General features: G+C 39.3%; 1 protein-coding gene across 5 annotated transcripts in view; it reads left to right on the top strand.

Moving 5' to 3' along the window:
- Window positions 1–18,027, top strand: part of LOC109913164 (ral GTPase-activating protein subunit alpha-1-like) — a 139,815-nt gene extending 121,788 nt beyond the window's left edge. Inside the window, exons 21-22 of one of the 5 annotated variants that reach the window (XR_007262581.1) lie at window positions 14,520–14,589; window positions 15,802–15,903. Coding sequence is in view for 1 of the 5 variants with exons in the window: in XM_048599704.1 (XP_048455661.1) it covers window positions 15,802–15,950 (149 nt within the window). In the remaining 4 variants the exon portion in view is untranslated. Of the gene's footprint in view, window positions 1–14,519; window positions 14,590–15,801 lie in introns of all 5 variants that reach the window. The other 4 variants (XR_007262582.1, XR_007262580.1, XM_048599704.1 and 1 more) reach the window with 4 other exon arrangements.
- The last annotated feature ends 7,066 nt before the right edge of the window (window positions 18,028–25,093 follow it).

Here is a 25,093-nt window from a genome sequence, read left to right as displayed (position 1 = left end):
ACTGGTAGCCTGGTAATTGAAAGGAACAAGTGGTGTGCCCAAGGGTTACTATCACTGCAGATGTTTGACGTCATTGAGTTTTCAGCCTACTACTTGAATCTATTATATCAAATGAAAAAATTAAAATGAAGCATATAGATGAGCAAGAAACCCTTATTTCCTGAGTCTGTTAGTGCATTTGTGTATACTGGTGCATCTAGAACTTCACTGTGTCATTGTGCATATAAATGGTATAATCTGCCTCATATTATCTTTTTTAAACAGAGGAAGTTACTTTAGAGGCACAATTCAAAGTTGTTTCTGAAGAGATTCCAAATAATCACAGTATATTCAGTCACGCTGCAAAACCTGATTAACTACAATTGATATTGCTTGTGTGAAAACTCTCATTTTGATTAATTTGTTGTCAATAAGAAGTCCTAAGTAAATTATTACCTAGTTACCGTTTTTGTTACTTCATTTGTAGGCTGTAGCATCTCTATGGTCATAAGCAAAACCTTGCTGTCAGCAGTTTTCCTTGCTCAACACAAGGATGGAGTAGAGAACTGGTATGTTATATTCATACCAGAGAATACAATAAGAAGTCTAAATCCATGTAGCACTAAAACTTGAGGTTTCCTTAATGCAATTAATTATTACATTACGTGTAATATTGCTGCCAGATGCTGAAGAAAAATCCCACTTGTGAAATTACAGTTGTTTCAATTTTGAAAAATTGCAACTAAAACTGGGATATTATTGGCATATGAGGGGAAAACACCTCAATAAATTATCCTTTTGCATCTAATCACATGGCAAGACTGTAGCTCATTCTACAAAATTTTGCTCTTCGACTCTTATGTTAGCAACATTAATTTGCTTGATTCACCTAGATTATACCTATTTCACCTTCACAGCACCACCCAATTCCACTCTTGCTTCAGGCCATCACTGATGGAACACTCATCCTTGCCTTGTATTCCCTGTAGATGTAGCTATTCACCATACTCCTGGACAGTATCTTATGTCCTACCCTGCTTATACTTGAAGTCATCTAAAGCTCTGCTACACATGACCTGACTCAACCCAGTGCCCATCAGCCATCACTTCTTTGTTTACTGACTTATACTGGCTCCTAATTAAGCAATGACTCAATTTTAAAATTCTCATCTTAAATCCCTCAAGATCTGTCCAGTCCTGCAATCCTCACTTGCCAAGCCCCTAAGCTGTGGAACTTTTCTCTGCCCCTTTACATCTCTTCATTCCTTTAAGAATTTGCTTAGAACCTCCCTCTTTGATCAAGTCTTTTGTAATGTGTCCTAATGTTTCTTTGTGGCTTAGCATCAAGTTTTGTTTATTAACGCTCTCATCAACTATCTTAGCTTGTTTTACAATGTTAGACACTGTAAGAAGCCAAGTTGTTATTTGTTTTCTTTTGAAAGTTTCAAAGCTAAAATTTAAAATAACTGTCTGGCCTTCAAAGATTTCTCTATGAAAACAATTAGCGGATCGTAAATAAAGAATCAGGAGTGATCCCTAGATTGCAGTTGTGCCACATGTGCAAAGTATATCACAGAGCAAAAGAAGTTCGTGATCACAGAAGGGAGAAGAGCTGAGGGAAATAATTGTAGTGGTATGATCGCCATAGTCTTACCAAAACATAGGGCTGTTCTCTCATTAGAGAGATACGACTGATGATGATTTAACCTGAGGGTCTCCATGGCTCAGGCAAGAAAAGTGGTTGAGAAGGAGAGTCTTTAATGGTAACCTCAGCCAGTGTAGGAATTGAACACATGAGAACTATTGGCATCATTCTGCATCCAAACCGGGCATCCAGCCAACTGAACTAACTGACTCACATGGTGTCTGAAGCAGGTTCACTGAACTAAGCTTGACAAACAATATTGAAGGAGGGGAGGGAGGTATAATTTGGTAAATTTTAGAGAGGATCCAGAAGTTTGAGGTCCAGGTACTTCAAAGTCCTATAACAAAAAAGATTAGAAAGGGAGAAATAGAAAAGGGCAAAATGAGGCCAGAGTCAGTTGAACAGGCACTGAGCCACTCTGCTGCCCCTGATCTCACTTCAGTCCCTCAGATATCACAACAGGATCTGCAGGTAAAAGTCAGAGACCTGGTCAGGATGCTATTCCTGTGGTTGCTGAAGCTTCAACAACACATATACAGTGTCATCCGACCCATGCTTTCTGGTTAGTCAAGAAGCCCAGAAGCTTCTGTAGCTGTGTTAGAAATGCTATGGCAAAACTCTAAGGTTTGTCAGCTGCATGTAAATCTGTTGTGTTAAGATTCTGCCCTTAGTGTTGAATAGGACAAGACAGTGATATTTTGGTCAAATTGTTATTTATCCTCGGTGGAGCATGGCCATTAAGAGTAGCAGAGCCTAGTAGTGTTAAATGTTATGATCTCGGTAGAGACCAGTGACATTTTCTTTTAATCTGAGACCCAAATATTTAGTAAATGGATTAGACTGCGAGGTTCACAATTTAAATCAAAATAATATTACTGCATAAAAATCAAAGAACGTGAATGCTAATAACTACACTCACTCTTAAATTTTTAGTTATGTTAAACATCTAAATTGCAATCACTGTTATACATTAAATCAGAACTTTCTAACTCAGCTTTCCTTCTACACTCATTTAGGTTACATTGTCAGACCATAAGAAATAGAAACAGGAGTAGGCCATTTGGCCCCTCGAGCCTGCTTTGCTATTTAGTAGGATCATGGCTGATCCAACATTCCTCACTCCACTTTCCTGTGTTTTCCTAGGACCCTTGATTCCTGTATTGATGAAGAATCAACATATTTCAGCCTTAAATATGCACAAGGACTCTGTCCCCACAGCTCTCTGCAACAAGATGTTCCAAAGCCTCTCAACCCTCTAAGAGAAGAAATTTCTCTTCATCTCAGTCTTAAATTGGCATCCCTTTATTCTGAGACAATGCATTCTGGTACTAAACACTCTCATGAAGGGAAACATCCTCTCAACATTTATCCTGTCAAGCCCCTTAAGAATCATACATGTTTCAATGCGATCACCTCTTATTCTTCTAAACTACAATGAGTAGAGTCCCGACTCTAAGATAATCCCTCGATACTGGGAATCAGCCGAGTGAGCTTTCTTTGAATGCCCTCCACTGAAGTAATACGTTTCCTTACACAAGTGAACAAGTACTCACAGTATTCCAGAGGTAGTCTCACTAGTACCTTGTACAGTTGCAGTAAGACTTCCATACTGTTATATTTCAACCAAGAACATAGTTCGGAGCAGGAGTAGGCCGTCCGGCCCCTCGAGCCTGCTCCGCCATTCAATAAGATCATGGCTGATCTTTTCGTGGACTCAGATCCACTTACCCGCGTTCTCACCGTATCCCTTAATTCCTTTAGTGTTCAAAAAAAATCTACCTTATCTTTAAAAACGTTTACTGAAGTAGCATCAACTACTTCACTGGGCAAGGAATTCCACAGTTTAACAACCCTCTGGGTAAAGAAGTTCCTTCTCAATTCAGTCCTAAATCTGCTCCCTCTAATCTTGAGGCTATGCCCTGTTGTCCTAGCTTCACCTACCAGTGGAAACATCCTCTTTACTTCTATCTTATCTATTCCCTTCATAATTTTATATGTTTCTATAAGATCCCCCCTCAATCTTCTGAATTCCAATGAATATAATCTCAGTCTCTCCTCATAAACCAACCCCCTCAACTCCAGAATCAACCTAGTGAACCTCCTTTGCACCCCCTCCAGTGCCAGTACATCCTTTCTCAAGTAAGGAGACCAAAACTGCACACAGTACTCCAGGTGTGGCCTCACCAGCACCTTGTACAGCTGCAACATAACCTCTCTGCTTTTAATCTCAATCCCTTTAGCTATGAAGGACAAAATTCCATTTGCCTTCCTAATTACTTATTGTACGTGCAGACCTACCTTCTGTGATTCATGCACAAGGACACCCAGGTCCCGCTGCATAGCAGCATGCTGCAACTCTTTACCATTCAAGTAATAATCCTTCTTACTATTACTCCTACCAAAATGTATGACTTCACATTTATTTACATTGTATTCCATCTGCCAGACCTTTGCCCACTCACTCAATGTATCTATGTTCCTCTGCAAAGTTTCACAGTCCTCTGCACACTTTGCTCTGCCACTCATCTTAGTGTCATCTGCAAACTTTGACACCCTACACGTGGTCCCCAACTCCAAATCATCTATATAAATTATAAATAATTGCAGTCCCAACACCGATCCCTGAGGCACACCACTAGTCACTGACTGCCAGCTAGAATAGCACTCATTTATCCCCACTCTTTGCTTCCTGTTAGTCAACCAATCCTCTATCCATGCTAATACTATGCAGTAACCTCTTGTGCGGCACCTTGTCAAAGGCCTTTTGGAAATCTAGATACACCACATCCACTGGGTTCCCATTGTCCACCTTGCTCATAACGTCTTCATAGAATTCCAAAAGATTTGTCAAGCATGACCTGCTTTTCATGAGCCCATGCTGCATCTGCCCAATGGGACAATTTCTATCAAGATGCCTTGCTATTTCTTCCTTGATAATCGACTCAAGCATCTTCCCCACTACAGAGGTTAAGCTAACCGGTCTATAATTCCCCATCTTTTGTCTACTTCCCTTTTTAAACAGTCGCGTCACATTTGCTGTTTTCCAATCTGCTGGGACTGTCCCAGAGTCCAGCGAATTTTGGAAAATTACCGCCAGTGCACCTGCTATTTCTCCCGCCATCTCTTTTAGTACCCTGGGATGCATTCCATCAGGAGACTTATCAATCCTTAGCTCCATTAGTTTGCCCAACACTACCTCTTCCGTAATGATGATTGTTTCCAGGTCCTCACCTACCTTCGTCTCCTTGTCAATTACTGGCATGTTATTAGTGTCCTCCACTGTGAAGACCGATACAAAATACCTGTACAATGCCTCGGCCATTTCATCATACCCCATAACTAAATTCCCCTTCTCATCCTCTAAAGGGCCAACGTTTACTTTAGCCACTCTTTCGTTTTATATATTTATAGAAACTTTTGCTATCTGTCTTTATATTCTGTGCTAGTTTTTTCTCATGTTCTATCTTACTTTTCTTTATAGCTGTTTTTGTGGCTTTCTGTTGACTTTTAAAGTTTTCCCAATCTTCTAGTTTCATGCTGTTTTTGGCCACTTTGTATGCCTTCTCTTTCAATTTGATAGCCTCCCTTATTTCTTTAGACACCCATGGCAGATTACCCCTTTTCTTACAGTCCTTCCTTTTCACTGGAATATACTTTTGCTGAGCACTTTGAAAAATTGCTTTGAAATCCTCCACTGCTCGTCAACTGTCCCACCATAAAATCTTTGTTTCCAGTCTACTTTAGCCAAGTTCTCCCTCATTCTATTGTAGTTCCCCTTGTTCAAGCACAGGAGCCTGGTATTGGATTTTATCTTCACACGCTCCATCTGTATTCTAAATTCAACCATACTGTGATCACTCCTTCCAAGAGGATCCCTAACTATGAGGTCATTAATTATTCCTGTGTCACTACACAGGACCAGATCTAGGATAGCTTACTCCCTCGTCGGTTCCATTACATACTGTTCAAGAAAACTATCACGGATACACTCAATGAACTCCTCCTCAAGGCTACCCTGACCGAGCTGGTTCGACCAATCTACATGTAAATTAAAATCCCCCATGATAATTGCCGTACCATTTTTACAGGCATTAGTTATTTCTTTGTTTATTGCCTGCCCCAATGTGATGTTATTATTTGGTGGCCTATAGACTATGCCTATCAGTGACTTTTTCCTCTTAGAATTTCTAATTTCCACCCAAATGGATTCAACCCCATTCTCCATGGAACCTATATCATCTCTCAGCACTGCCCTGATGTCGTCCTTGAATATCAGAGCTACACCACCTCCCTTACCTTCCTGTCTGTCCTTCCGAATAGTCTGGTACCCTTGGATATTTAACTCCCAGTCGTGACCATCCTGTAACCATGTCTCCGTAATGGCTACCAAATCATATTCATTCGCGATGATTTGTGTCGTTAACTCATCAACCTTGTTACGAATGCTACGAGCATTCAGGTAAAGTGCCTTTATGCCAGCTTTCTTACCCTCATGCTTTCCACCATCTCTAATAATATCTCCTGAGTTATCCTTCCTTTTTGCTTCTTTCATAGTCTGCCTTGAACTTAAACCCTCCTGCACACATGCTAACCTGCTGCTTACCTTTTTATTTACCATCATACTCCCTGTCGTTTTCCCTTTCCCTTCCCCCCCAACTCACTAGTTTAAAGTCCTAGTAACCACCCTATTTATCCTTTTCACTAGAACACTGGTTCCAGATCGGTTCAGGTGGAGACCGTCCCATCGGTACAGATCCCTCCAGTACCAAAACTGATGCCAATGCCCCATGAAATCCCCCTTGAAATAAGGGCAAACATTCCACTAACCTTCTGATTACCTGCAGCACCTGTGTGCTAGCTTCCTGCATTTCATGCGCAAGTACCCCCAAGTCCCTTTGTGTTGCAGCTTTCTGCAGTTTCTCTCCATTTAAGTCTTAAGTCAAATATTTCTGTAAAGTTAGAAGATTAGTTGCTTAGTCTCTATAGTGTTCAAAGGGCTGATATTCCTTGGGCCTTCTGCTTGCTTCCAGTGAGATTGTCCCTTAAAATGTTCCCCATCTTTCCCAAGGTTTTTTCCGTATGACAGATATTTGATCTGTGGTTTTCTAGTTTCTGCATCCCAAATTTACTGAACCACATCAGACCCTTCCAGAATCTCGTGAGTTTTGGAAAATTAAAATCAATATCTCAACAGCCATTTTTGACTTTGGAATGAAGCCCGTTATGCTGTGGGGACATACCAGGATTTAGTTCTACTCCCTTTAAACTCTTATTTCACTTATTTCTTGGATATTACATGCATCCCCTTCAGTGAAGACAGGTGCAAAGTATCTGTTCAATTTATCTACCATTTATTTATTTTCCGTATTGAAGACTCTCCTTGTGTAAAGAACCAACATTCATGTTACTTTTTCATTTCTGTATATCAGTAGAAACTTAATTATTTTCATATTTCTAGTTAGCGTTGTCTCAAATTCTTAATTTCTTCCTTATTATTCTTTTCTTCATTCTTTGTTTGTTTTATATTCTGTTTAATCTTCTGATCTGCAACTAATCTATGTGGTATTGTGTGCATTTTATTTGATATTATCCTGGATGCTATCCTTATTTAGCAAAGAACAGTACATCCTTTACTTAGAATATTTCTTCGTCCTTGGAATATATCTTTGAGTGTTATTATAAATATGTGCAATATATTTTGAGATTTGGTTTTCAAAATAGAGGCAGATGATTGTGGGTTAGTTCTATTAGGGTTTTATTTAAATGATCAGGAAGTCAATTTGGAAAAGTGGCCTAGAACATCAGTTCCCAAACAGCATTTGATTGCAATGTAGCGCCTAGGAGAATCTTTGTACTGTTAATGAATGAATATTTATACTGTTGGGTTTACAACAGGCAGAGTAAAAACATAAAGCCAGTAAGTTTTGATTGATGCCAGAACAGAAGGTTCAAAGCTTGAAGTTAAGAAGAATACAGAGCTCAGTTCATAAGAGAGAACAGGAGGCAGGAGAATCAGATCAGTCAGGGGAACCAGTCACATCATAGTAAGTGGTTTCTAGTCTGTAGAGCTTCCAAGACAGGACAGATTGGATAGAAATCTTCCACTTGTTAAATTGAGAAAGTTTAGGTCATCATAACTGTGAGAAGTTCACGACAGCAAACGCTGAAAGTCATTTTTTAAAAATGGTCTCAATTGTCCAAGTAAAGGAAACTGGAAAGTGTCAGTTGAGTAAAGATTTAAAAAGCTAAAAAATGAGCAATGTTTCTCTGAAATTGTGCTTTTGTAATGGATAATGTTGGGGAAACAGGTTGAAACTTTGTTTTGATATTTTTGTTATGATCTTTCTAACAGTCTTCTGTTTTTGTATAACACTGTATGTTCATTTCTTTTTCTGCAATAAACTTATGTTCTCTTGTTAAAGAATATATGCAGCTATGGATAAATTATCGTGACTAACCACCACATATTAACCAACCTCAAAAATTAAGTAAATAATCTGTCAAGTGAGATTTCATTCTGCCTTCTGAAATGCCTAATATAACCATCAGCTGAAATATGAAATGTCTCCTTATATTTCTCCCATTGTATCGCTATAGACCTATTCCTTAAACGAATTTCCCAATTAACTTTACCCAGGTCTGTCTTCATACCCCAGAATTTCCCTTATTTAAATTTAGACCACTGCATGACACCCACTCTTGTGCCTTCAAACTGTGCGCACAATTCACTCATTTAACAATCATTGCTAGCTAGGGATGAAATTACTGTAAGGCCACTAAATAATCCTATCTCATTGCACATTACCAGTTCTAGAGTTGCCTATTCTCTGTTTGGCTCTTCAAATTGTCCTGAAAACACTATAAATGCTCATTTCCCAGGCCATCTTTTTCAATCTGATTTGCCATATCTGTATGCTATTAAAATCACCCATGATTATTGCCATATCTTTCTGTAATTGCCCTTTATTTCTTCTTGTACACGCCATCCTGCTGCATGGTTACTATTAAGGGGTTGTGAACTACTTCCACAAGTAACTTCTTTTGTTGTTTAGAACATAGAACAGTACAGCACAGTACAGGCCCTTCGGCCCACGATGTTGTGCCGAATTTTTACCCTAAACCTAAGGTCTATCTAACCTCCACCCCTACCTTATACTATCATCCGTATGCCTATGCAGTAGCCACTTAAATGCCCCTAATGAGGCCAACCCCACTACCCTCTCCGGCAATGCATTCCACACGCCTACCATCCTCTGAGTAAAGAATCTACCTCTGACGTCTCCCCTGTATCTACCTCCACTCACTTTAAAACTATGCCCTCTCATAATAGCTACCTCCACCCTAGGAAAAAGTCTCTGGCTGTCCACTCTATCTATTACGTCTGATCATTTTGTACACCTCTATCAAGTCACCTCTCATCCTTCGTCGTTCTAAAGAGAAAAGCCCTAGCTCTCTCAACCTTTCCTCGTAAGATCTACCCTCCATTCCAGGCAACATCCTGGTAAATCTCCTCTGCACCTTTTCCAACGCGTCCACATCTTTTCCTGTAATGAGGCGACCAGAACTGGACACAATACTCCAGATGTGGCTGAACCAGGGTTTTGTATAGCTGAAGCATAATTTCACGGCTCTTGAACTCAATCCTTCTATTAATGAAAGCTAACACACCATACTCCTTCTTAACAACTCTATCCACCTGGGTGGCAGCTTTCAGGGAACTGTGGACATGAACCCCAAGATCCCTCTGCTCCTCCAGTGTCAAGAATCTTTCCATTAACTCTGTATTCTGCTTTCAAATTTGTCCTTCCAAAATGAATTACCTCACACTTTTTAGGGTTAAACTCCATCTGCCACTTCTCAGCCCAGCTCTGCATCCTATCAATGTCCCTTTGTAATTTAGAACAGCCCTCCGCACTATCCACAATTCGACCCACCTTCGTATCGTCCACGAACTTACTAATCCACCCTTCCACTCCTACATCCAAATCATTTACGAACATCACAAATAGAACAGATCCTTGTGGTACACCACTTGTAACTGAGCACCATGTTGAATATTTTCCGTCCACTACCACCCTTTGTCTTCTAAGGGTCAGCCAATTCTGAATCCAATCTGCCACATTTCCCCCTATCCCATGCCTCCTTACTTTCTGCATGAGCCTACCATAGGGAACCTTATCAAACACCTTACTTAAATCCACGTATACCACATCCATTGCTCTACCTTCATCCACGTGTTTGGTCACCCCTTCAAAGAATTCAATAAGGTTTGTGAGGCATGATCTACCCCTCACAAATTCATGCTATCACGAATCAAACTGTGCCTATCCAAGTGATCTTAAGTCCTATCTCTCAGAGCCCTTTCCAATAATTTGCCCACCACTGAAGTAAGACTAACTGGCCTGTAATTTCCGGGGTTATCCCTATTCCCTTTTTTGGACAAGGGAATGATGTTTGCCATTCTCCAATCTTCTGGCACTATACCCTTGGACAGTGAGGACAAAAAGATCATTGCCAAAGGCCCTGCGATCTCTTCCCTCGCTTCCCATAGAATCCTTGGATAAATCCCATCAGGCCCGGGGGACTTATCTATCTTCAAGGTCCTCAAAATTCCTGGTACATCTTCCTCACTAATATCCACCTCCTCTAGCCTACCAGCCTGTTTCACACTGTCCTCCCCTACAACTAGGTCCCTCTCAGTTGTGAATACCGAAGAAAAGTATTCATTAAGGACCTCTCCTATCTCTTTAGGCTCCGTGCACAAATTCCCTATACAATCCTTGATCAGCCCTACCCTTTCTCTGGTCATTCTCTTATTCCTCAGATTCATGTAAAAAGCCTTGGAGTTTTCCTTGATCCTATTTGCCAAGGTTTTTTCATGCCCCCTTATAGCTCTCCTAAGCCCTTCCTTCAGCTCCTTCCTGGCTAACTTGTATCCCTCTAGAGCCTTTTCCGATCCTTGTTTCCTAAACCTTATATAAGCATCCTTCTTCCTCTTAACTAGTCATTCGACCTCTCTTGAGAACTAAGTCTCCCTCACTCGACCGCATCTTCCCTGCCTGCGGGGGACAAACATATAGAGTACACGCAGTATGCATTCCCTAAACAATCTTCACATTTCTATATGCTCTTCCCTGACAGCATCTGTTCCCAATTTATGTTACCCAGTTCTTGCCTAACAGAATTATAATTACCCTTCCCCCAATTATAAACCTTACCCTGCTGTACGTACCTATCCTTTTCAATGACTAATGTTTCTTATCTCTACCCCAAACTGATTGTCCATCTTGGCCTTTAGAACTAAGATCATCCTTCTTTCTATATGAGAGGTCATCCATAATTAGCAGAGCTACTCTTTCACCTTTACTTAGCTCCCTGCCCTTCTGAAATGTCATATACGCTTAAATATTCACGTCTCAGTCTTTATCATCTTGCAGCCATGTCTTTGTAATGGCTATGAGATTATACATGTTCATTTCTATTTGAGCTGTCAATTCATCTATTGTTAATGATTCTGTTCGTTTTCAAATACTTTAACCGTCTTCTTTTGCAATCTCTGGCTGTATTTGCCAACAAATTCTTAAGTTTGTACGTCTGTCCCTTCCTGCTATCCTTTGAGTATAACTTCCTGCATTGCCACCTTGCCCTATTGCCTTGTTTTCTTTTTTCTTTTTTTTATTAATCACATCTTCCTGCATTTGATCCACCTTCCATTTAATTTAAAGTCCTCTCTCCTGCCCTGTTACTATGACTCGCAGAACACTTGTCTCAGCACAGTTCAGATGAGGACTGTCCCAATGGTAAGGTTCCTACTTTACCAAATACTGACCCAGTCAGTCCTCCAAGAATCAAAACCCATTTCCCCACACCAATCTTTGGAGCATGCATTTAGCTCTGTAATCTTATTCACCATTGTCAATTTACTTGTGTCAGGTAGTAATTCAGAGATTACTACCTTTGGGATTCTGCTTTTTTAATTTGGTTCCTGGCTGCCTTTATTCCCTAAACAGAAGCTGTTTTATACTCATATCTAATACCTACATGGAACACGACCACAGCAAGTTCCTCTCCAGCTCGGAGCAGATGTCTTAAACCCTGGTAACAGACAGGCAACATAGCATCTGGATTTTTGGACTCGGCTGCAGAAAACTGTCTCTACTGCTTATACCACTATATTCCTAATTACTATCCCTGTTTTAATCGACTCCTGCACAAAGGTCAGTTTTCTCATCCACCCGGCAGTCCTGACTTTAGCCCATACTAATTGCAAGCTCACTGAACCTGTTGGACAGTTGCAAAGGCTGAGCCTCCTTTACTTCTAATGTTCTTAATCCTATGCCTTCCTGACCAGTGACCAGTTCAGAAGACTGAGGGTGTAGACACTTCCTGGAACAAGGTGTCCAGATAATTTTCCCTACATCCCTGATGTGTTGCAGTGTCTGTAGCTCAGCCTCCAACTCAGTGACTGAGCCAGCACTCCTGAAGCTGCGTATATTTACTGCATCTTCCCTGGATCACACTGGCATCCAAGAGCTTCCATATTCTGCAGGCGCAACCTAGCGCCTGGCCCCTTTTTTTAGATTTATAATTAATAAAGACTACAACCCCAAGTAAATTGTATTATTGCCATTCAACCTTACTGCAATTAATAAACATTATTACTATCAAATTAGACAAGGTTTGACGGATCAAGAAGCAAATATTCCCTAGACAGTCACTTATCTGTTTTTGCTGTGATGTGGCACTTTGATTTCTGTCAGAACACCGTTGATAAACTCTGAAGGACTGAGATTGACTGGATAATTATTTTAGGTGCTGCTGTCTCTCCATGTCCTCTTCTCATCTGCTGTCTATCTCTGGGTTCATCTCACTTCTGCTCTTTACAAATGAATCCTTGACCCAGTTGAAGTGACACTTTCATCTTGAAAATGTTCAAATTATAATTGCTACCTAAATTTTTAGGAACTTCAGTCTTCAACACCTAGCAGTAGTCATTCTTCAGTAAACATAGGTGTAGTTTATAGTTTGGTTCAATTGGATGCTAAAAATCTGAAGAGGAGGATGGCGTTTTCCCTAACGTCACAATCATTATTCCTGCTTCAATCCATACTACTAACAAAACAAAAATCATTGATCATTCGTTTAATCTAATGTTACAGCATCTTCCAGCAGATGAAAGGACTACCACATTTACCCATTTGGTAATTACTGCACTCCAAAACAAAGTGTGATATACTTGGTGACTTTCTTGAAAGTAGCATTAAAGCATTTCCTTTACTCTGATTTCTACTTTATTTTATATCCTATTATGGAACTGTTAGAGTTTAAATGCACTCAACTGTTGATCTGGAAAGAACTGATAATGTATTCCAAATAATGCTTTCCATTTAATTTTGGAGATTGGGCAGAGAAGGAACTATAACCTGTTTAGATATAATGGGACATTTTCTCCATACAGCTGTATAGAATGTTCTTGCTAATTGGAGAAGCACTATCTTCATAAATAACTATGAATGCATCTGTGGTGAGTAACTTAACATTCTCCACAGAACAGTTGTTTGTTTAACAGCTTTTTCAAGCTTATTTGACCTAAGCAAGGCAACCATTTGATTAAGTTCTCAGTCATTTTGCCAAACAATCTTGTTGGACTTGGCTGCAAAGCTTTGCAGAGCTTTAATTATTAACTGCCTTAGATCCTAAATCAATTGATCCTTCTTCTTTCAAGTAGATTTTTTTTAAGCAGAGCAATCTGTTAAAACAGTCACGTTGATCTCTGTTATCCCTTTTCTATCTATCGATCTGAAGTAGGCATGTTGGTCTATCTGATATGGGACATTGTAATTCCAACATGAATTGGCATAAATGATCTGAAGTTTGTAGCAATTACACTGTTCCAATTGCTATAGTGTGTTTAATTATATGCCCGTTTGGACACTTAGTTTGAATAATGGTCAACGTACCTAAATGAATATTTTTGTCTTTGTCTCTATTAGCTGTATAGTAATTTGTAAGGAAATTATTAGTGTTAAAAGTTAATGCATTTTTAATAAAGCGCTTATTCAGCATCCCACAGGTTTTTACACTGAACATATCATTTTGTATTTATATTTTAATGAATATGCTCTTCTCAGTAGAATTCAGCATGTTCAACAAGCAAGCATTTAAAAATAAAGCAGGATTTTGTGTTTTGCTGCTAACAAACATTTGCTATTGAAGTACAGACCCAGGAGACTCTGACCTACATAATCTGAACATCTGGATTGAAATTGCTGGATTAAAATGAGAATCTTGAGCCAATTGAATATTTGAAGGCACATGCCTTCCTAGATATACTTACTGTTGTGTGACACACTCAGGGATAAATTATTTTACACATAGGTGCTTACTCCAATGTTGTTAATAGATGTGTAGGCTTCCAGTTTGGATGTAGTGTTTAAATGGATCTTCTTTGTATTGTCAATTGTGATCTACTATGCTTGCTGCATCTCTAATATTTGGTATTCTAAATGTGACTCTGGAATAGTCTGAAAAGTCAAAGCAAAGAATGTTTAATTGCACATTCCTACCATATGTCTCTTTTGGTTTTTTGAAACGTGTATAATATTCAAACTATTGTTCTCTAAATATCGTGCTTTATCCACTGTGTGTAATTGTTAGCTGTAACTTCTGTTTAGAAGCAGCTGGTGGGTTTGGTATCAGGATTTCTGCTCATTATCTCTCTGTTCTGGACATTTATTATTAATACCCTTCAACTTTACTATTTGTGTCATTTCTCACGCCTGTTCTCTTTTTCCCTTTTCTCCCCTTCTTGTCCAATTCATTTTTTTGCTTCATTTTCTTCACTTTAAAGAAAGAAATGCTGTGATATTTCTTCTTCTTCCCAAACCTCCACTAGAAAACATTGGCCTCATCAAGGTAAAGGGCAAAGGCTTGAAACGGAAGGTCTTTCACGCTAGCTATGAATGGTATGCTGTGCAAAATTTAAAAAAAACCTCCTCCTGCCTGTCATTTCTAGTTCCTAAATATACTTGTAACTGTTTTTTTTTTATTTTACATGTTCTTTTAAAAGGGAACCAATCAATACATTTCTGTAGTTTTGAATAATTTCATTAAATTACATTTCCAGTCCAGATAATACTTTAATTTGGACTGCAGAGGATGTAATATATTCTCCTTGTTAATTTCAAATCAAAATTATATTTTGCTCATTTAAGTGAATGGGGATTTAATTGTATAACTGAGGTGTTCGCTTTTCATTTGAAATTTATCTCAGATACGTTCTGAGTCGTTCACTGAGATTTGCATAAACTAAATCGAACATGCCTCCAAGTAAAATCTAGTTTACAACAATAGTATTGTTATAATACATTTTCTGATTAATCCCATCAGTCCAAATTAATTTAACTTTACTAGCAGCAATTAAGCTTAATTAAACTAATGTCCTAGATTTAGTCAAGCTTCTATATCGCTTCAGATATGTTGTAATTTATGTAATAAGTGCACAGTTCAATGCCAATGTGCTAAACTGGTAGGTCTAGTTTACGAGTTTAGTTTATTTTTTACTTTTAAATTTATGTTAGGCTTTTTTGGAACGTTATTTTCTACATTGTTTTCTCTTATTGAATGTACTTCTATTTTTTATCTTCTATATTTCCATCTCCACTTCGAATGGAAAAAGTGTCTTTCTGGTTTAATCTCAATGATGTAGTGCCCAAAGCATTTCGTTTTTATTCATTAATGAATTCTGCTGATGTATGGAGCTCTGCAGAAGAAAGTCCATTTCTCCTTTTACGTTTTCACTAAACCAAGACTGGTTCACTTGACACTGTGTAGTCACTTTCTAACATGGAATTAATTTCTTGCTCTTGCACTTTTTCTGGGTGTTGGATGAGAGCTATTTGATTGCTCACATGCATAATGTGTGTTTACTACTCTTTTTTGAAGCATGCATGTCCTTGTTCCTTTCACAATGGAATTAAGTATGCGTGAGTTAAATAAATTCTCCAAACATACTTACGGCACTTCAAAAAGCATGTAAAATTCTGAAAATATTTAATATAAGCCTCAGGAAAGTTAAAAGTCCTTTATATCTCTTTACAAAGAGCAGTAGTTGACAGAAGAAATCCCAACAATAGCTTGTCGTATATAAATAATATTTTCTTCCTACTGTCTTGCAGGCTCATGCCCAGAGAGTCAGCAGGCCGAAAGTCCTGCAGCACAGGGGGCGGACGGGATCGACTTAGCCTCTCCAATGTCACCTCGTGCTAGCAAGAGTCGTATGTCTATGAAATTGCGGCGTTCATCTGGTTCAGCTAATAAATCTTAACAAACACATCATAACAAAAAGTTACACTCCTAATTCACTAGCCATGAATTAATGTCTTTTTTTTAACTTATTATTTTACTGCTTAAGCCAAATGTTTTGCCTCTTGCTAATTTAGTAACTGCGTGTTACCACTCCATGCAGTTTAAAACCTGTTCCTTGTAAACTACTTTTTATTAAGAACACTGGAGTTCTATTTTTAGCTTATCAAAATATATATTTTAGCAATCTACGCTTGGTTGTACAGTGCAACTACCCTGCACCTAATTGATTATGTATCTGTATATTTACTGCACTTCTAATCACACTTAGTGTTTTGAAAAACATTTTCTTCTTGAATTGCATTTGGCTAGTCAAGTTGAATGACCCATTTGTTATTGGGTACCATCACTAGGAATTTACAGCAGACTTGCTTGGCTGTATATTGTGTACTTTGTACAGTTTTGTTTTACAGTAGGAACATTTCGGATTACTTGTGCACAATTCAGGAATGTATAGTAAGTTTTCAGTTTTTATGTAGATGTAAAGTTGTTTCAAAATATATTCACCAAATCAATCTTATGGCACAAAACATGTACAGAATATTTTCATTTTAAATTATAAGTATGAATTTTCCAAGGAATGTAAATGGTCTCTTAGCATTTCAGCTATAAAACGTAGCCTGACAAAACAAAAATCAAGAGAAAATATATGGACTTGTTTTTATTTTAAACACTGACATATATATATTAAAAAAATATAATCTTTAAATGCTGAAAATGCTGCTGTGTTAAACTATTTACTTGTGCATGGCTTCCAACCAAGAAACTGTAGAAAAAACACTGTAGGTGAAATCTGGTAAGAGGCAAAGTTATTGCTGGAATGATGAAAATTCTGGATGTATTTAGATATGTTCTCTTACAGGGTTTGCACTCAAATATGTTTTCAATTTTCTGTGATATATTCATTAAGGAGAAAAGGGATCATTTAAGAGTGTCTGTATAACCAATTTAACTTGAATTGAGTCAAATTTAAATTGCTGAAGTGCAGCAGAATGCATATTCCAGCTGTATTTTCCTACAAGAAAACATTATTTTGTAGGTGACTTGCAATGTTACTACTAACAGTATGTAGCATGATGTCAGTACTAACTGCATGTGTAAATATCATATGATGAAATATTATATTATGTATTGTCATTCATGTAGTTGTCTATAAAAATTTGTAATGGCTGAAGATGCGCTGTTTAATATTGCAATAAAAATTATTCTTACCCTGTCTACTTGTGGAAATTTTTGTTAGCAAGTCTGAAATGGAGAATGCTATAATATGGTCTTGCAGATCTCTGAAATGTCTTATTGTATTGAGAAATGTCAAAGCACAAAGGGAAACCAATAAATATCTAACATACCATAATTCACTAATCAATTATTTGTTCCCTTCCATTTCATACATCTTGAGTATTATTGAAATATTCTTGTAAGTATCAAAGTATTGCTAATGCTTGGTTTGATGCATCTTTTTAGCATATTTTAAATGCAGCCATTCAGTATGTTTTATTCATATATACACACATTCATGACAAAGTATGAATATTGGCAAAGTTTAATATGCCTTCCCATTTTCCACTTTACCTTGTACATTCTTAAATTATTCTAGGCCAGATCATTTATTCTTAAATCTATGGAGATTATGTTTTTTGTCACCATATTGTGGGCAAATTTGCAAAGTGTCCACAATAGTCAATATTTTGCAATTTTATACTTCGGAAGAAATCTGTAAAAACAAAATGCATTTTATTTGTCCTCTGAAAATGATGTCTGTTTTCTGAAACCACTTTGTTCCTTTGCCCAGGAATTTGCTGAATTGGGTCTAAATGAATTACCAATGCACTTGTCCTGCATTCTTCAGAAGGATGATCTGGTCCTAAGCTATTAGTATTTCCAGAAACCATTGTATTCATAAATTGTTTTCACCAATTTCTGGAGGATTAAATCAATCTGTATACAATAAAGGTATGTGGGTTGTGTGTCAAGCACTCTCTGAGCCTGAGAATGCACTCACAAAGTGAAATGAAATAAAATTGATTTTCACGAGTTAATTTTGATCTTTTGATCATTAGTAGTCCTAATGCTTTTTGAGATCCACTGAAACCTCTGAAGGGTGTAAATCTATACAGAAATTCTCCTTTGGAGACATTACATTCAGTCAGCTTTTATACTACAAAACTCAACAAGTTTCACACAATCAGCAGCGTTTAACTTATAAGGGATTTCTGGGCAGTCTACCACACAAGAAAAGCTGTGGGCAGAAAATCAGTATTACCTGAAAAGTTAGTGTTATTTCTGCAGAAAATGTCAGCTCTGAACGTCCCAATAAAATCTACTATTAGGTTATAGTGCATTGATTGTGCCACCTTCACGAGCTCATAACCCCATAACTTGCCAATGTCAAACTCCATGCCCCCATTAAGACTTGAATTATTCTTGTCATCAAGATCACAAGGAGTTCAACAGTATTGCTGGTTGAATTTATATAAGAATCAATAAAATATTGGAATTAAGTTTAAAGTTTTAGAAACAAAAGAATGTGCAAGCATTTTTGTGAAGCCAATAATTTTGATCATTTGTTCAATCCTTTTGATGTATAAATATTTGCTTAAAGGAAACCTGACCCTATCTTAAAAACAAGAAGAAAATGTTTGAAATGCTCAGTAGGACTAGCAGCATGTGTGGAGAAAGAATCAAAGGACTAAGTTTTACTGCCCTCCTGGCGGGAATATTTTTGGCAGGAGGGCAAGTAAAACATCAGGTGCTCAGTCCACTATCTTTCTGCCTATCCAAAACTGTTTACCGTAATACAGAGTGGGGACTGAGTTAGCTGAACTGCCCGATTTAGTGGTAATTAAGGGAAGACTTCAATTCGCCTCCACTAAAATGATCCAGAGTACAAAGGCCATTTTTGAAACTGCTTCTTTGAAGTGGTGGGAAAGAAGGGAGTTGCTAATCAATCTTGGCACCCACTTGCCCAAGATATCACACCCGTTTGTTCCTCCCTACCTGCACTCCAAAAGCCAGTTTCTCCCCTTCCCCCACACCTACCACCACCTCCCCCACACACCCATCCCCTTCCCTTCCTTGGCTCTCCAATTACTCCCTTCCCTGAAAGCCAGGGACTTACCTGACTCAGGTTGACATGATTTTCTTCCCTGGGTTCCTTGTAGTCCCAGCAATGGCCACTGCTGCATTCTGACTGCTTCAGCTGCCAACCATCACAACTGAGCAAAGTTAGAGATAACACAGTGCGGAGTTGGAGGAACATAGCAGGCCAGGCAGCATCAGAGGAGCAGGAAAGCTGACGTTTCAGGTCAGGACCCTTCTTCAGAATTGGGTTTTGATCCTGTGAAAGGAGGATAGTGTGGAAGAACAAAAGACAAGGTCTATTATAGGATGGGAGGAAGATAAATTAAATGGTGCAAACTCAATTCAAAAGCAAGAGATTTGTAAAGCAACAAGTAAAGAAAAATGTTGAGAGAGGAGCTGTAAATGGCTGCTGTCTAATTACAAAGAAAATAAGAAAGGATTTACCAAAAAAAATGCACTAGCAAATAAAACAAAGTATAGGCAAAGCTTATGATCTGCAATTATTGAACTCTATGTTAAAATACAGAAGGCAGTAAAGTGCCCTTTGGAAAGATGAGGCCCTGTTCCTTGATCCTCTGTGAGCTTCACTGAAATAATGTAGCCTGAAAGGACAGATAAGTCCAAATGAGCTGGGAACAAGATGGAAAATTAAAATGGCAGGTAACTGAAAGGTGAATGTGACTCTTGTTCACTGCATTGAGGTATTGACCAAATGAGTCAACCAGTCAGCTTCTGGTTCTGAGGATGGGTGTCTGGATTCAAAACCTTATCTCTGTTTTCTCTCCACAGATGTTGCCAGCAATTGCTGCAGCAATTTATGTTTTTTGTTTGAGCAGACTAAATGCTGACTGAAACAATGTTGAGGAGACTACTTTATAGAATCATAGAATCCCTACATAGAAGCAGACCATTCAGCCCATCGAGTCCACACCAGCCCTCTGAACAGCATCCCACCCAGAACCACATCCCCTACCCTATCCATGTACCATTTTCCCATGGCTAACCCACCCAGCTGCACATCTCTGGACACTATGGGCAATTTAGCATTGCCAATTCATCTAACCTGCACATCTTTGGACTCTGGTAGGAAACCGGAGCACCCGAAGGAAACTCACTCAGACATGGGGAGAATGTATAAACTCCACACTGACAGTCACCTAAGGATGGAATTGTACCCAGGTGCCTGGTGCTGTGAGGCAGTAGTGCTAACCACTGAGCCTCCGTGCATCGTGAGTAGTGAGTTTAGTATACTAAATAGAAAGAAGTACAAGTAAGTCACTGTTTCAGTGGGAAGGAGTGTTTGGTACCTTGGACAATAAAAAGGGAAAAGGGCAGGTGTTGCATTTCCTGCACTCGGTTGGAAAGGTTGACAGAAAGGAAAGGAGGTGTCTTTCTATTTAGTATATCAAACTCACAACTCATGCTGTAGTATCCTCAATATTGTTTCAGTCAGCATTTATTCTGCTCAAACATCTGTGGAGAGAAAACAGATTATGTTTCGTGTCTAGTGACCTTTCTTAAGATCCAGAAATTGGTTGTGGGGTGTACCCTGCAGCTTTAAGCTGGATTTCACTAACTCAAATCCCCACATCGATGAAAGATTCAGTGATGTGTCAACAATAGGACAATCATCCCAACTTACAGAAGGTGAGCAGGTGTGGAAATCCGTAGCCTACCTGCCATTTTGAATTAATTAATTAACATGTTATTAAGCTCATTGCTGATCCAGTTGTCTACAATGTTCCAATACCTGTTGCATTTTCTGGGTTTTGTACATAAAAAAATTGGGAGTCTTTTACTCATGAAGTAGCCTGAGGATGACAGAAAAGTTTTGCTAACAAGACCATTGTTGAATGTACCACCACATTCTGCTGGGGAAAGTACTGGCTTTATTTACTTCAGTTAACATTTTTAAAAAAAAACCTTTTGTACCTTCAATGAATAATAAACACTGATTTGGAGAATAGGGTTCTGTACAACTGTAAGCCAGACCTTGGCATTACGTGTCTGCTGCAAGATGTCCCGTTTGCTGTGCCAATTCTTAGAACCCATAAGTTATGCATTCACATCAAGGTGAAGTTCATATTCCACTGGGAATGGAACTGCTAAAAATTCATACATTATTTGCAATAACTCAGACATGAGTTGAGTACATTTGGTATCTAAAGATAGGCATGAGGATGTGGCACTGATAATAAATGCAAGATTGAAAGGGAGCAAGGGGAAGGTTTAGTGTTCGGGAAGCTTCCTTCACTTCAAATATTGGCCTCCTTCCTGTTGGATAGCCACTAACTGGTCATCCAAAACTTGATTGAATGTGCAGAGACTGTCTGATGGTGTAAGCAGGCCTTTTAGTTTCTGTTCAGCTTCCCTCACTCTGAGAACCATACATCTTTATTACCCTCTATTTTTCTTCTCATGTTTGACCAGTTACCCACCAACATTTGCCTTCATAGCTGGATCCCTCTTAGTAACCGCCTTCGGTTTCCACTGAAATGCTATCCTTTTTGTTTTGAATCCACCACAATTATCAATCTCTCTTATACTTCCAATATTGCTCAAACATCGCATTCTGGAATCTTCACTCCATTCTATGCGTGCACCACTATCTTTATCTCTCTCAAGCAGCACCAACTCACTATCTCCAATCTGTCCTGGTCTGCAGTTTAATTTTCTCCTTTGCCTCAATCTGCATTTAAACAAAACAAAACTGCTTACCCTGCTTTTAGGGGGAAGGGTCACAAGCTTCAACAATGTGGATGCCAGTACCCTTCCAGATCATTCTGATGTGTCCCTCCCCAACAATTCCACTCTTTCTTTGAATCTTTAGCTTTGTTTTCACAATTCTCTCTGGTATTCTACTCACTGACCCTGAATAATTGTCCTTGGCAAGGCTTCAGATTCAACACCTTAGCCCCTAACTCAACAAATGTTCAGCTCAGGGTTGAAATTTTCTTCCATCACCTTTGCTTCCATGCCCTCTTCTTTAGACAGAAATCCTCTCCCCAACCAGTAACCTTTCCCCTTCACCCATTACTGGTATTCTTCTTTCACTTTTCTTTTTGTCCACTTACCCCCTTGAATTTTTCATTGTGAACTGCAAGCACGATATCAGCTGTCTCAATTTCTCTATTCCCCTCAACTGTGCAAACCCATTTGTCCCTGGCTTGCTGCATTCCGTTCTGGCAGGTTCATTGCTAACATTATCATCAAACCTTACAACAAGGGTGATGCTTCTATTATCTGGCAAATTACCTCCATCTAGCAAAAGACGATTGCCAATTCTCCGATGTCTCCTTAACTCTCTCTGCACCAAGAACAACACCAATCATCTAGCCATTGTTTCTAAGAATGTCCTAATCTCCTGTTGAGATCTTCCCTCCACATCCAGTCTGGGAAGAGTGTTTCTGTAGTCAGTTTCACTATGAAGCAGTCTGTGAAGTGTAATCCTGTAGTTAGCATCTCAGTAAAGCAGTCTGTGAAAAGAATTCCTATAGTCACCATCACAGTGAAGCAGTCTGGGAAGTGTGTTTCCGTTGTCACCATCACAGTGAAGCAGTCTGGGAAGTGTGTTTCTGTTGTCACCATCACAGTGAAGCAGTCTGGGAAGTGTGCTTCTATTGTCAACATCACAGTGAAGAAGTATGAGAAGACGGTTCTATAGTCAGCACCACATGGATGCAGTTGTTAAAGACCTTGCTGAGTTTTCATTATTTTTAGTTATCTCTCTTATCAATTTTGGTTTGGAGCTCTGAGCTGGGAATGTGAGCTAAAGATTACTTTTGGACAGTGGGTAACAGCTTGTGTTAAATGGAGAATGGACCAACCAAGCTTTTGTTTATTCATGAGGCCAGACTTGGAAGTTACAGACTTGGAAGTTATTTGCAGATTTGTTCCTGATCAAAGTTATGTAGATGCATTGTCATTGGGGAAGACAATTATGTCAAAGCAGACAGCAGAAGTTTAAACCCGGGAGGTGGGTGGGACTCTGAATAAGAGATGGGCCATCGAGAAGTCAGGGGAAAATATATTAGCCATCAAGAGCAAGTTTGCTATTTGGGATAGCCAGGGGCACAGTAAAGGGAGGGAAAAGACTTCTGGTTTAAAGTGCATTTATTTCAATGCACGAGGCCTGACTGGTAAGGCAGATGAGCTCAGAGCATGGATTGGATCTGGGGACTGGGATATTATAGCCATAACATATACATGGCTGAGAGAAGGGCAGATCTGACAGCTCAATGTTCCAGGATACAGAAGCTACAGGCGTGACAGAAGTACAAGTAAGCGAGGAGGGGAGTTGCCCTTTTGATAAGGGAGGAGAAAACAACAGAGCTTAGAGACGATATTCTGAAGGGGACATCATATGAGGCTGTATGGTTAGAACTTAGAAACAACAAGGGGATGGTCACTCTGTTGGGACTGTATTATAGCCCCCCAAATAGTCAGCAGTACTAGAGGAGCAGATGTGTAGAGAGATTGCAGATACCTGTAGGAATAATAGAGTAGTGTCGGTTGGAGATTTTAATTTCCCCTGTATTGACTGGGCCACCCGGAGTGTAAAAGGCCTGGATGGGGTGAAATTTGTCAAATGTATCCAAGAAAGTTTCCTAAATCAATATGTAGAAGGCCTACTCAGGAGGGTGCAACACTAGACCTCCTCTTAGGAAACAAGGTCAGGCAAGTGACTGAAGTGTCAGTCGGAGAACACTCTGGGTCCAGTTTTCACATAGTTGTTGAAAAAGATAGGACAGGTCCACAGGTTAAGGCGCTAAACTGGAGGAGGGCCAATTTTGGGCAGAGGTTGGTTGGGTGAGTCTGCTTGAAGGAAAAGGAACGACTGGCAAATGGGGGGCTTTTAAAAGTGTGATATCAAGAGTCCAGGGACTGTACGTCCCGTTAAGGTGAAGGGAAAATCTGGCAGGTTTAGGGATCCTTGGCTGACGAGGGATATTGAGGTTCTGGTCAGGACAAAGAATAAGATTTGAGCTGTCATGCTCAAGTGAATCCCTAGATGCATATAAAAAGTGTAGGAGCACACTCGAGGGAAATCAGAAGAGCAAAAGGAGGGTATGAGATGGATCTGACAGATAAGGTTAAAGATAATCCCAAGAGGTTCTATAGCTATATTAAGAGTAAAAGGGTGGCTAGGGAGAGAATAGGTCCCCTTAAAGATCAGCATGGCAATCTATGTGTGGAGCCACAGAAGATGGGGGAGATTTTCAATCAATATTTCTCCTCACTGTTTACTGAGGAGAGAACCATGGATGCTAAGGAAACAAGTGGGGATGTTTTGGATCATACGCATACTACCAGAGAGGAGGTGTTTGCAGCCTTAAAGCACACTGAGGTGGATAAATCCCCTGGGCCTGATCAAGTCCATCCTCAGATGTTGTGGGAGGCTAGGGAAGAAATCGCAGAGGCTACAGAGATTTTTGCTTCATCTTTCGCCACTGGTGAAGTTCCAGAAGACTGGAAGGTGGCTAATGTTGTTCCATTGTTTAATAACAGTAGCAAAGACAAGCCAGGGAACTACAGGCCAGTGAGCCTGATATCAATAGTAGGTAAGTTATTGGTAAGGATACTGAGGGACAGGATCAATCAACATTTGGATGGTCAAGGTCTGATTAGGGATAGTCAGCATGGATTTGTGCACAGGACAAATCTTTTAGAGTTTTTCGAAGAAGTAACCAAGCAAATGGATGAGGGTAGGGCAGTGAATGTTGTCTATATGAACTTTAGTAAGGCCTTTGACAAGGTGCCACATGACAGGCTAGTCATGAAAGTTAGGTTGCATTGGATCCAGGGAGAGCTAGCAAATCGGATTCAAAATTGGCTCGATGGTAGGAAGCAGAGGGTGATGGTTGAAGGTTGTTTCTCAGGCTGCAGGCCTGTAACTAGTGGTGTGCCACAGGGATCAGTCCTGGGACCTTTGTTATCTGTTATTTACATAAATGATCTAGATGTGAATATACAAGGCATGATTAGTAAGTTTGCAGATGATATAAAATTAGGAGGTATCATTGA

This window comes from Rhincodon typus, chromosome 8 (assembly GCF_021869965.1).
Source record: "Rhincodon typus isolate 14 chromosome 8, sRhiTyp1.1, whole genome shotgun sequence".
In the NCBI taxonomy this organism is placed as follows: Eukaryota; Metazoa; Chordata; class Chondrichthyes; order Orectolobiformes; family Rhincodontidae; genus Rhincodon; species Rhincodon typus.
Note: the sequence above shows the minus strand (reverse complement) of the source record. Positions and strands in the feature narration are given on the sequence as shown.